General features: G+C 38.4%; 1 protein-coding gene across 1 annotated transcript in view; it reads right to left on the reverse strand.

Moving 5' to 3' along the window:
• slit3 (slit homolog 3 (Drosophila)) overlaps nt 1–14,447 on the reverse strand; it is a gene marked incomplete in the record, with an annotated part of 256,337 nt that overhangs the window by 100,144 nt on the left and 141,746 nt on the right. The window contains 1 exon segment of the mRNA XM_014001945.1: nt 2,843–2,914. Within this exon segment, the coding sequence (XP_013857399.1) occupies nt 2,843–2,914 (72 nt within the window).

A 14,447-nucleotide genomic window follows, 5' to 3' on the forward strand; every position in this document is an offset into this window, starting at 1 on the left:
AATCTAAAATTTAGAAAAAAAAACCTTCATATTCATTTTTTTATGGAAATACAGCGGAAACCCATGCTAAAAAGTACATTTTTWGATTTACTGTTTAATGAGACTTTTTGATGCGAAATTTAGTATAAGACTGTAATAAACACATTGATGTTTGACTAATRTTCTTAGTTCCAATGTCAAGTGAAAATGTCTCACCAAAATAAAACTTAAAACCTTTTAAAAACCTTGTAAAGAAGTGCAAACTTAAAAATTTTAAGTGTTTTCGCCCAAAACCTCCTTAAATCAAACGGGTTCAGACAAACAGAAACACAAAGATYCACACAGGTGTGTGAGACACACATGCTCAGACACATACCTGCTGCTGATGCTGMTGCTGCAGTCACATGACCTCCAATTACTGTTATCTCTATCATCCAATTTTGTACCACGGTCACAAAATCAGCCCCCGAGAACTGAACAGATGGGTCTTGCGTCTGTGTTTGTGTGTGTGTGTGAATATGTGTGACTCCACATATATCTGTTGTGTGTATATATGTGGGTGCKTTAAGAGCTTCGCAATGAAGATCATTCCAGTGGCAGAATTGCTTACTGTCATTCATGCCCTATACACAAACACACAAATACACACCTGCCTTTATTAAAATGTCACATTCAGTGAATATACTGTGTGCTGTCATGCTGTCTGCTTTGAATGGGAAAAGGCTGCATATTTACAGTGAATTGTAAATCCTGCCGAGCACTCAGCTGTCAAAGACTTATGAATTGCTAATATGTTGTATCYCGCACTGCTGATTCCACGCTATCTGCCCCCTATCACTTTCATTGTGCGCAGAGCAAAAAGCGAGGGCAGGGAATCAGAAAGATCTAACCGTGCTAAAGGGAAATAAAATGTAGAGATGAAGAAATCAAGACACAAGGAATAAAAATTTACAATACAGACTGTCACAACATTTAAAACCACTACATGAACTGTTATATCCTAACTTATAAGATTGGATTTTACATTTTACTTTGTGCTTTAGCAGTTTAACTGGTTTCAAACTGAGCATTTTACTCAGGAATCCTTTTGTTCTCTCTAATCAATCATGTATTAGCCACCGACAGTCAGCACCTAAGACAATCACATAAATTACAACAGAGCACTAATCAATGCTGGCCTCATATTGTTGGGAATCTCTTTAATAAAAACATCTACCRTTTACTGGACTGAAATTCTTTACCCATTACTTTCACAAGCTTGATGTTAGAGTGAAGGACATCCATTACAGAAAAAAAAAATAATGCTGATTGTTTCAACAAATAATTAGAATTTGATGTAAATTTTGGCCGTTTTATATAAAACACCTGAATCCATTGGATTCTGGCACAAATGTTTTTTTAATAAGGTGTATTTATGGTTTTGCTCACCTTTAGTGCAAACTCTGGTAACATTTTCTGCTTCTGCAGCAGATCTATGTGAAAACGAGACAAATTTCTTCCAGAATCAGACAATTATAACTATTTTATTTTATTGTTTTTTTTTATTTTTTTTTTTACTTTTTTGGCAATAAACTGAAAAATACAGATCTTCTGCTGTTTAATTTTTAACTTTAGAAATGTATCACTCACTCCATTGGACATCATCATCACTGGACATGTCAAATTAAAGGTGCTCTTTTGTTTCATCCCATTTGTGCCCTCTTATTCCCATTTCCATGTTTTCATGTGCACTTATTTTACAAATTTCTCTTACTCGTTTGCTTTGTTTTACCTTGTAKCTGAAGACAAACACATGGCTAGCACTGCAGGCAAATTAACCAACGGCTGTGCTAACCAACAGGACAACCTTTGCTAGGAACCTATTTTCAGCTCTGTTGCTCACAGTCTTAAGAATTTGCTTACGCTATGATTTGCTTTTAATTAATCGTTGCTGTTTTTATTTTTATTTTTTTTACTTTGACAGCTCCTTTATATCAACAAAAAAGTCATGGTATCGACTCTGAAACACAGAGTAATGTTTATGCAAAGTGTCTGACACATACAAGTCTGCAGAGAAGTAGACATCTTTCTGCACACAACTCGCCCTGCACAGTTGCCAGTCACCACAACTGAGCCTAGTGACAAATGAGCAGCCATAAAAATGTGGACAGATACGCACACAAGCTAAAATGAACACACATGCTTAATCACTCTCACAGCTGGGAGCAAACATGTAAAAAAAACACACAAATGCATCCCCAAACGCAGGAGGAAATCACCCACATTAACTGTTGCACTTGGTGCAAAGACAATGCAAACCACAGGAAGTGGCAGACGCACTGTTTCTGTCTTTCTCTTCTATCTTTTTTATGTAATATGTGAATGTGTGCGCAAAGTCAAGGACTTTGCGTTAGCTGGTGAATGAACAGGTATGCTGCGCATCGTCATTGGAAGCAATTCACACTGGCTGTGCGTCTGAGAGCGTACAGGGCTACACTAAAAACCAAAAGGCATCGTTTMAAAGCACAGATGAACATTTTAAAAATTAAAGAAAAGATTGTTCATACAAGAATAATCTCTAAGTCAAAGCGTCAAAGACTTATTGCACTTATGGGTCAGGGAAATGCAACAGACTATCAGAAAAGTAAGTGAACAATAAAGAACGAGGAATGACAAAAGTAGACGTGAAGTGAAGAAAAAAAATCACAGTTGAAGACATTAATGGCTTAAAGCAAGGCTGATGGGRAGAAAAGGAGAGTGCCGTTAAAGATCCCCGTTTCACAGGCAACACATGAAAAGGAGGAGAGATGAGAAGGAGAAACTGATGAGAGGAGGAGGAGAAGGAGGAGCTGGGTAGGGGACCACGGTTTTTCCCTCTACTTACAGAATCTCCAGATCGCGCAGGGCTCGGAAAGCTCCATCTTCAATGCAGCTGATGTGGTTGCTGTCCAGTTGCCTGTACACACACACACACGCACACACACACACACCAACACACACGCACACAGATGAGAGAGAGAGATGGGAGAGAGTCAGGCGCAAGTCTGCAAGGTCCGCTCGGTCGGGGGAGGGACTAACACAAGATGGTGAATGAATGTGTGTGTATGTGTGTGTGTGCAGGGTGATACCCGAGCAGTGGGCTTAAAGTAGCAGGTGGGAGACACCGGCGGGTAGTCTTTCTCTCACACACACACACTCTCACAGACACACTCAGGGGAGAACTAGTCCAGATGGCAGCACACACAGTAAGGTGAAGTCTCACCTCTGCGCAGATGTGACCAGCCCAGAGGAAAGGAGGAGAGGAAAAGGAGCACAAGAGAGAGGAGACCGGTGTGCTGAAGTGGCCTGGCTGCCGTCAGCCTATCACCTCCTTTCCCTGCCGCCCACCCGCCGCACACTGGCCGCCGGGAGAGAGAGGAGCGAGAGAGGCAGACACGCTGAAGAGGAGAGCGAGTGTCACTAAAGCCCACCCTGCTTGTCTGTTCTGTAAATATTAATTGCATTTCTTCTCTCCCGTTCTCCTCCGCCCCCCTCCTCCCCGTGTCCCTTTTTTTATTCTTTTTTTCCCTCTCTCTGTAGTGAAAGAGGGAGTAATTTCATTACATTAGGCCAGCCAATCCATTAAGGGCCTTTTACCGGCTCTGTCACTGAAACAATTTCATTAAAAGGAAAGCCTCCGTAAATCAACCTACAGTCACGACTCTGCCTCTCATTCCCATTCTCCTTCCTCCATCTTTCTCCAATACCTTCRCCCTCCTCCCTTTGGCTTTGCTCAACGACTTGTTTGCTGCTCTTCCAGATGCACCTTGTACCCCTCTGTCATTCATCTTTTGCCTTTTACTTTAATTTGCTTAGCTCGAGGTATTCAGCTCCCTCGCCATCCAACTCTCATGAACCCAACAACCCCGAACCTCCACTCCTCCCCCTTTCTTTCCATTTACTTCCATCCGTCTACCCATCTGTCCTTCCAACCCCCCAGAGCTCAGTCGCCAGAGTAAAATGTTGCCATTCTACTTTTCTAGAAACCACAGATAGATGAATAGATGAACCTCAAGTTTTTACTTTTCTATGCAATACTTTATTACAATTCAAACCAGCATCAGTTTTCAAACATATGCAGTTTATTTGTTGTTTTGCATGGGACTCTGGAAATTGGACCTGAACTCTAACCYATATGCTAGTTAACAGCACACTCACCAGCCACTTTATTAGGTACACCTTGCTAGTATCGGGTTGGAACCCTTTTGCCTTCATAACTACCTTAATCATTTGTGGCATAGATTCAACAAGGTACTGGAAACATTCCTCAGACAGTCTGGTCCATATTGACATGATGGCATCACACAGTTGCHGCAGATTTGTCGGCTGCACATCCATGATGCGAATCTCCCGTTCCACCACATCCCAAAGRTGCTCTATTGGATTGAGATCTGGTGACTGTGGAGGCCAGTTGAGTACAGTGAACTCATTGTCGTGTTAAAGAAACCAGTCTGAGATGATTTGCGCTTTATGACATGGTGTGTTATCCTGCTGGAAGTAGCCATCAGAAGATGGGTACACTGTGGTCATAAGGGGATGGACATGGTCAGCAACAATACTCAGGTAGGCTGTGGTGTTGGCATGACGCTCAGTTGATACTAATGGGTCCAAAGTGTGCCAGGGAAATATCCCCCACACCACTGCACCACCACCACCAGCATGAACCATTGATATAAGGCAGGATGGATCCATGCTTTCATGTTGTTGACGCCAAATTCTGACCGTACAATCTGAACGTCGCAGCAGAAATCCAGACTCATCAGACCAGGTAAAGTTTTCCCAATCCTCTATTGTCCAGTTTTGGTGAGCCTGTGTGAATTGTAGCCTCAGTTTCCTGTTCTTAGCTGACAGGAGTGGCACCCGGTGTGGTCTTCTGCTGCTGTAGACCATCCGCCTCAAGGTGTTGTGCGTTCAGAGATGCTCTTCTGTAAACCTCGGTTGTAGCGAGTGGTTATTTGAGTTACTGTTGCCGTTCTGTCACCTCGAACTAGTCTGGCCATTCTTCTCTGACCTCTGGCATCAACAAGGCATTTGCGCCCACAGAACTGCTACTCACTGGATATTTTTCTTTTTCGAACCATTCTCTGTAAACCCTAGAGATGGTTGTGGGTGAAAATCCCAGTAGACCAGCAGTTTGTGAAATGCTCAGACCAGCCMATCTGGCACCAACAACCATGCCACGTTCAAAGTCACTTAAATCACCTTTCTTCCCCATTCTGATGCTCAGTTTGAACTGCAGCACATCGTCTTGGCCATGTCTAAACGCCTAAATGCATTGAGTTGCTGCCATGTGATTGGTTGATTCAACATTTGCGTTAATGAGCAGTTGGACAGGTTTACCTAATGAAAGTGGCAGGTGAGTGTATATTGAATATTGCTGTCGGATGTCTATGCTTTCCAGAAATTTAAGAAAAGAGATTTTTTTACATAAGAACAGAAAGATGAAGTGCAAATGGAAACACTGTAAAAAGTACAACTATTGAAATGTTTCTGCTTGTTTCATATCTCTGCTAGGAAACATGAGTGACAGGTTTGTTGAAGGCTCACACAAACTCAGCGAGAAAGCTGAAATAAMAGAGATCCACAGAATCAATAAAAGGAAAAACATTCAAACACACAAGAACTGACAGAACCTTTAGTTACTGTCTGCTCTCAAGACACAAGAGCATAAAAGAATACCATTCTACCTTAATCTCTCTCTTCCACCAGATCCCTCTGTTGCTAATCCCCCCTTTCTTTGACTTTTGTGTTATTTTMTTTTTTTGAGCATCCATCATCCCTAGTTTTTGTTTTCTCTACCTCTTCATTCATAATCCCTTCTTCCTCTAGTGCCTTCTCCTCTCGTCTTTGATTCTCCTTCACGTTTTCCCATCTCATAAGCCATCTATCCATTGTTAATCCATATTCCTTCTCCTTGTTCACTTTTATCAACCTTTTAAATCTCTCTTTGCTTTCCCACTGAGCCCCACTGTCTCCTTAGAATGCCGCATCTACTCTTATATCAGTCATGTCAGCTTTTACCCTGAAGAAGGTGCTTCCCGAAGCAAAAGGTTTGATTTGAAGGCAAAGAGAAATCACCTCATTGAGCTCAGTTTTATGCTTGCATGTTTTCAGTGTGTGTGTGTGAAAGGGAAGAACCTGGAAACCAGCGCACTGCAAGTAYAGCTCAATGCGCTTTGTATTTTCAACAGGGAATTACACGGAGGCTTAAGGYTAAAGTGACAGCAAGACATCAAAATGTTTAGCGTAAGGTTCAAGAGCATTTATCCCACCAACTTTACCACAGCATTTAAAATAAACAACCTGAAAATATTTAAGCACTGGCAAGACTTCTGTCAACCGCAGCAAACTGTAATTTTCATTTTTGATCATTAYACTCTCAAAGCACTTGTTTCATGTCTGACTGGATCTGACCAGCTGCTAGTTGTTCGCAGTTGGCATGAGCACAGTTTGGACTCATGAAAGTAAACCATTCAGTGCCAACAAGCCAGGTTTAGCTCGCAATATAATTATTTTCAACCCTCCAAAGGTTCCTATAAAGTGATTAGACGTTTTATTCCATTTTGATGTATCGCAGCCATACTTTGAAGAAGATTTTGAGCGTGCCTGCTTTGTCCTTTCATTAATTGAACGCAAACTCTTGGAGGGTTTAGGTTTCATCAGAGTGGGGCTCTGAACAGTTTTGTTTTACATAATGAAAAATGGTTTAATAGGATTTGAGATATTTCTCTTTGGTGCCCACTTGTTGCAGGAGAGTTGTAAGCTTGAGCATCTGTTAAACAACTTGAGACTAAAACACAGCGAGTCTGGGGATCATGAACATATGGTAATGCCATGTTTGTGTTTTATCTAATTAAAAGGCTGTTTTGTTTTTTGGCAGGAAAGCTGGCACACCGCCTGAGCTGCCATATGTAGATGAATGATACTGCAGAAGTCGACTTCTTCTTTTGTTTTCACTACTATTATTTTAAGGATATTGAATAAAAAAGTAAAGAGTTAATGATTTTATGTTACGTTTTGAACATGGAGAAGAACCCAAATCCAGACAGAGGTAAGAGTTTTTGTAAGAACATAATTTATTTTACAAAAATAAAACAAAAGGCTGTCAAGGCAGTAAAAAAACTAGATAACAAGATCAACTAAGGAGAAACATATAACAGTTGGGTGAAAGCAAACAATGAGCMAGTGAGTGGGTGTGGAGTAAAAGACCAGTATATATACAAACACAGGGAATGAGTAAATGAAGAACACCTGGTGGCAGGACTGATTGGGGATGGCTAAGCAGGTGAGGATGATTGATAATTGACTAGGATGACTAGRAYAACTGGAGGGTGGAAACACAGGGAAACACAAAAAATAACAAAATACACATCCTCACATTTTATTTTTTTCTAGAATAAAGTTTCTATAAKACATAACTTAAAAATACTTTCATAMAATAACACTTRGTAAMAACACTAATAATGATGCCATGAGTTATAAATAAATTCACACTGGTTACAATTTTAATTTTATTTTTGCTGCAGTTGAGCATTTGAGTAGCAGCCAAATTGTAAAAATTAAGAACTTACACAAACAGCTTTTACCAGTACGGCTCCGCATCATTACTGACACACTGGTTATTTGTTCAAAGGTGATTTCTTATTTTATATAAACCGCCTTATATCATGACTGTTCTCCAAGAAGCACAGTTGTTCACATATTGCAATTTCCAGCCCTTACTCATCAACACAGGTATCCAAATAAAAAGTGGATTTGTCAAAAATGTCTCCATAGTTTAAAGATCCAAATTGGGCAATCATAATTTTCAAACATCAATGAATAGCTGTGAAAAGTGAAATTTCTTACAAATTCATTTCTTCTGACAACCCTTTTTAACTGCCTGCATCTTTTTATGAAAGTTGTCGTATAACTGGATAGTGTGAAGACATTTAATTAAAAAATGTCTGAAGTGTTGTCGTTTTGGAGTGAGTTTTCTTTGATGTAAGATTGAAATATAAGCAAAACACAATGCAACCAAACAACCAGCTGCACAGTGGTCTGACAGTATTTTTTTCTGATTTAGCTTTATTGTAAAAATATCAATTTAAGAGACARTTAAAGGTGATGTGTGGTAAATGCAATCTGTTGTTGTGTGGTTGAATGAATCCCACCAGGACTTCTAAAATGTTGCAGAAATACCCTTAGCTCTTCAGTTGAATTTAACTCCAAAGTCCTTTTTAGGCATCTTTGAGACCATGTTGGATGTTTCATATGTCTAAAATTTGGCCAGAAATGAGAATAACCACTTGATTCATATTGGTGGCCATGCACTTCATCTTCTGTCTTTATCCACAGAAAACGATTTCATCATCTCTGATATGATTGGATTCCACCGACATCTTTGTTCTCCAAGCACCCTGATTAGCCATGACGTGATTGGTATCGGTCTGGGATGGGGACAACTTCATGTGTCTGAGCTTTTCTTGTTAGTAGCAGCMTGTTGCATTCGAACTCCCCCTGTGTGTTTGTGTAATGTGTTTATAAATGTTTGTTAAAGGGGATAGAAAAGAAGTCCAAAATTTAATTTCCGCCTTTATAATTAATCAGCGTGTTTGACCATGTCAATCATAGGGTCTATTGGCAAATTGATTCAAAGCTTCCTCTGCAGCCTTCTGGAACAAAATGAAGCACACAGACTTATACATAAAGCAGCACTGTTGAAGCATAAATCCATCAGTGGGCAAAGATTACTGACTGAAGGAAATAATGACTAGAAAGAAWAGAGAAAGAGGTTACACTTGAACTGGATTTCATGCAAATCGTATTTCCCTGAATGTTTTGACAATAAATGTCCTGTGTTGATGCAGTTAGAATGTCACAAAAGTGATGATGCTTGATGAAAAAAGATTTTGTTTAGAATCTACACAATGGTAGCAGACATTTTGAGAAAAAAACGAAAAGTAAAAAAAAAAGTCATATGTAAAGTGGATATATTTACAACAAGACATGAAAAAACACGTTTTCAAGGTTCTGTTTGGAGCATTTTAAAGGCAAATATTCTAATCCTGAAAGTCTCTTTTTGGGTTTAAGCGGTTCAAATTCTTCATGTGTTTTTTGGCAGTTTGTTATTAAGATACTATAGTTAATATAAACAGAGATATGCTGATTTAGGTATCCAACTTGGTCATCTTCAGTCTGTCACGTGTAGACACTGTTTTAGAATTCTTATTTACCATCTGACTGAGACCAAATCACGCTGAGCATTGAGATTAGTTTAAATACCAAGTGTGACCCCTTAAAGTGCAGCACTATGGGTGTTTAATGCACTACTGCATTCCAAAYTACTATCACAATGTCTGACTTTTAAAAAATAGATCAAACTTATGTTATATTGTGTTTTTATGTATGCTTAAAATATGAATAACCGTATAAAAAACACAAATTTTATTCATGTTTTTTATGTCTTTTCTTTGGTGGAAATGAGAGATACGGGAGATAAATGTACAGCAGTTAAAAAATGACTGTTGAACAAAAACATTTGTTTTTGGTATTGTTCAAAAAAATTAATCTGATCATTTTTGCCAATTCAGAGTTGAGCCTGAACAAAAACTCTTCCTTAACATATATAAAAAAAAAAATCAGTATTGATAAATTTTACTAAGGTAGACATCAAAGTTTCATCATTTAGCAAAAAGGAGAACACCATTAAAAACAATGACAAGAGCTGAACGATTATAAAAGAAGCACTTGTAAAATCTGCCAAGAAAACTTGCAACTTTGTTCTTCTTTTCAGTTGAAYAAATTTCCACTTCAAAACTTCTTTTCCTCTCTAATTACTTCTTCAAATAGACTTTAAATTGGGTTGACTCCTCCACACAAGCAAACATGGTTTGGTTTTATCTCCTTGTCTTTGAAAATATGCTGCCTACTTCCTTGACACCTACTTATGTGTWCTGCATTGTACCTTCTTGACTCATAATGCACGTTTCTCTTGATTTTTTTTTTGTGCACTGTATTTGAATAAATATCAACAGTATTTTTTTAAACACTATTTAAAACTCTGTACTGTTTATGTGCAGGCTGACGAATAATCATTTTCTATTCYTAATTTAAAACCTGATTTCACAACAGTTTCAAAATGCAGTCCTGCTATGTAAATATGTTTCATTATAAATAAATCTATCAATATCCCTCACTCCTTTTCCCCTCGCCTCTGCTGAGCATGACCTTTTTAATGAATTAGCCACATCCTGCCATTTAAGCAAGTTTGATTGTGTGAGTGGGTGGGTGTCATTCAAGGAATGATGGTAAACCTTTTCAGGAAGCTGACCAGCACATCTTTACCAGTCTTCCCCCTCCTTGAGMTGCATTAGAAGTCTATTTTTGCTCCTGCTCAAGATTATTATTAGCCGTTCTGTATATTTTTGCACTTGGCTCCAGATGTCAGTTGTTGGAATTGTAATAAACATAAATTCAGCTAAAGGTAAGCATCTGCAGTGACAGTGAGACAACACTGCAGTGTGTGTGAGTGTGTGTGCAAGCGCATGCAGACAACACAATATCCTCACCTCTCTCAGAGGCGCYGGAGTCATAATTCAAACAAACGGCCATCCTGCACTGGATTGTGGGTAGGGAAGCATGAAGCATGGAGGTGTTTTATGGGGAGAAAAGAAAGGAGAGGGTGACAGAAAAGAGAAGGCTAAAAGAACCAAAGCCATAGAGTGGCTTCGTTTTCATTCTTACGCTGACAAACTGTTTTGCTGTTGTTTTTGACAGGGAATTACATGTTTTGTTCTTTGGACATGTTTCAGAGAACCTGGAAGTATCATGTGAGTAGGTATGTATTTGCAGCATGCCGAGACCCAGCAGGAGAAATAAATAACATTTTGTATCACAAGAAAAATAAGTTTAGAGAGGAAGACAAGACRGGCAAATGGAAAATCAAGTAAAATATGAAAACTTGATGGATGCAAAGGATAAAGAAAGCAATGGTTTGTGTATGTGTGGATGAATAWGATACATCTGTGCATTATGTGATGACATCATGAGCCTTTGGGAAACAAGATTAAGTGCATACTTTCTATCTTACACGACTAAGATTTATGTGTGGTTTCATTACAGTTTTWGGTTGATCAGATTTATTTATGACCATCTGGCTCTTTATCAATTAAAAAAAGTATATACAGTATAAAGAAAATTATTTGTTAGTTTTGGTCAAAGCCACTGAAATGGGACTGAAGAGCCACATGTGGACCCCAGAGCAGCAGGTTGGAAACTCATGCTTTAGGACAACACTTTCCATGACACTAACTTTGTTTCAGAATTTCTCAATTCTCTCAAAAGCCAATTTATCAAAAATTATCTGCAGGGATTGTGCAAATCTTATTCTGCACATGGAAAATTAACACCAAATACACAAATATGGCTCCACAGCACGAACCTAAAATAGTCTTAATTACTTTTTAGGACCTGAAGAGAAGGTACAAGCTGGGCATTTCCAGAACACATCAATATTATATATATATATGAACTGTCACAAGGACCATAGCTTGAAAGTGCACTGAAAGTCTTGTAAAAGCAGGAGATAGTCCACATTATGCCTGCAGTTGTATAAAAATGTTGGAAGCTAACATTATTTCAGGCCTAAAAATTCWTCTGACTTTTGGGAATTCTTTGTTTCAGCAAATTCTCATTCGATGTTTTGTAGCGGGGGTGTTGATGCAAAAAGGTCAGTCGGATTCCTGACCTGCAAGTTTCCTCATTTTTTTCCCTTTGGATAGTGATTTCATTTTTGTAACTTTTATTTAGGACTCGGYCCTGTTTTTATTTGATAATAACATTTGATTTGTCAGAACTTGATTAATTATTTCTTGAACGTGGTAGAATCTTTCCAGCTAAGGTCAGTTAATTGTATAGAGTAACTCAACATGTTTGTGCGTCTTTCCACTAATGTTAACTTAGCAGGTTTAAAAATAATCCCAAATATGACAATAAACATGGTGTGCAAACAGAACTTTGCCCACAGAGTTAACATAACAACCTTCTCTGATAAAACAAGACAAGGTAAGGGAATTACACAAAAGGGCAGACATGAGGGAAGATTAGATTTTGCAAAATCTCATTAGATGTGATCAAATATAAGTTAAGCATACAGACTGTAATGGGTTGCATGAAAACTCATAAAAAAGTGCATTACCCATATATTGTCCTAGCATTTTCTCTTTACTCAAAGTCAGTATTTACTTTTATTATTTGTACTTTGACTGACGCGTTGTGTTTAGGGGAATGACAGGCCCTGCAGTCAGCAACTGAACTCAGCACAATAACAAAAAAAAAAAAAACTCACACCTACACACAAACCTGCATATACCCTTCTCCTTAGGTTAGCAGAAGACTACAGTAATTGTATTTGCCAGGTTCTTGGCTGGATCAGTCATCTGATCCTGGGTCAAAAGGGTGTCTCTCTGTGTGTAAATGTGTATGGATGTTTGAAAAGTCAATAATGTAAGCTGCAGACGGGGCCCATGGTCGCCAATGGGCAACATGAAAAAGAACCAAAAGATGGAGACCCTAACCTCAAAGAATTAGAGTTAGTGTAACAAAAAAGGGCAGACAGACAGAAGAAGAAAGACGGGGGGAGAGACTGAAACAAAGTAAGGAGGAGAGAGAGAGAGAGACATATGAAAAAATCAATGCACTGTCCACAAGGGACAGAATGTCATGAAGGTTTTTTACCCTGGTATAATGGAGGGTTGGAGCCTTTTACTGCAGGAGTCACCTTGTCTAATGGAGGGACAAATGGAGGTGTTGGGGGGGATGCGTAAAGCAGGAATATCATTGAGATAAAGATGTTTTTTTCAGTAGACGATAGTTGAAAAGAATTGGGGGAAAAAATGAGGAGCGATCCTGATATGTGAGGCAGAAGGAAGCAGACAACCGATTCTGACTGAAAGACAGAATAAAAGAAAAGAACATAAAAAACATTWAATTAAGACAAAGAATACAAATGATGGGAGAATAATGTGTTGATATAAAAGAAAAGCCAAACATCCTGTAATGTATCTTCATGAAAAAGTGCACACAAAAAAAAGACAAATCCAAATTGATTGGCTAAAAATGAGAGAAGACTTGACCAAGAAATTTTCTAAATAAATGTAAGCGGGCATAAGAAAGGAGACGTATTAACCTTGCGGGTCAAAGCTATTTAGTGCAAAAGCTTTTAATTGGTGCAAGACAGATTTACCATTTAGTTTGATTAATATGACTAAGCAGAAAGTGAAGAGCCATATTAAAGCAGTAAATCYRGTGTTAAAAGGTACAATTAAACTGCAGGATTTTAGAGTGGAGTATATTACACAGCATCAAGAAATCTTGAAATTGCCKATGTAGCTGAGTGGTAAAAATAAACTTGAGAAATCTATAATAGATGATGAGAGTCCAAGCATTTATAAAATATCCTCTAAATAAATGCTGCATGGTGCACCTGAGGCGGATGGTTGGAAAGCTCAAAATCTTCTGACTCAGTTGAGAAAATCCTTTTTACAACAATGTGACCACAGCAGACATAGTCAACAAAAACGAAAGCAACAATTTATCATAACATAAACAGTTTTATTTATTGACAAAGGCATCAATTCAACTCAACGCAAGTTCTGCTTCTGAAAAAATGTAGTCAATTCACTCCAAGTCTTCCGTGAGAAGTTGTTTTAGGTGTTTACACACAAATATATATATTTTTCTTACTTAAGGGGTTAATAGAAACAAAAAGCTGGCCGACTCAGCGAACTTATCCTGAATACAAATGCACAGCTCACGGACATTAATACAAAATGTATGGGACCATCAGGTCAGAGCTGAAATGTGATAAGCTCTGCAGCTGTTTACTTTCTGGCACTGAGCGTCGAACGGTTGTAAAAAGTGAGCGAGTCGAAGGTCAAAGAAGTAAGGTGGTGCAAAACAKTTCGTTTGGATTGAGTCCTGCAGCAGAGGCGAGAGTGGATTAGATGATCAGAGGCCAAACTCAACTCAAAGCTTTGGAGCGTCTTACTTGCACAAAAAACAATCACTCACACACGCAGCGCATACACACACACTTTCAGGATGATTTAACTTAAGAGGAATAATCTCCTGTATTTTTAGACGGCTATATTGAATTTACATTACTCTCAGGACTTGTATTTAAGTAGAAAAAACTCATTTGTCTGTAACTAAACTAAGAATTATGATTTGTTCCAGGATGTAAATTAATCAATTCACAAATTGTTCAAACAAAAAGAAAGAAACACAATTAGTGTTTCAGTAGGATACACAAGTTCTTGTTTGATAGATTTGGATGTTCATTTGGATTATTTTATCCACCAAATGAAGTAAAGCACTTTTAATATTTTGTAGGTTCATCTTTATAAGTTAGAGATTTTGAGATGCTTTGCTAATTGTATTTTTTGCCCCTAATTTATTATATACATTTT

Source organism: Austrofundulus limnaeus, unplaced genomic scaffold (genome assembly GCF_001266775.1).
Source record: "Austrofundulus limnaeus strain Quisiro unplaced genomic scaffold, Austrofundulus_limnaeus-1.0 Scaffold11, whole genome shotgun sequence".
Classification (NCBI taxonomy): domain Eukaryota; kingdom Metazoa; phylum Chordata; class Actinopteri; order Cyprinodontiformes; family Rivulidae; genus Austrofundulus; species Austrofundulus limnaeus.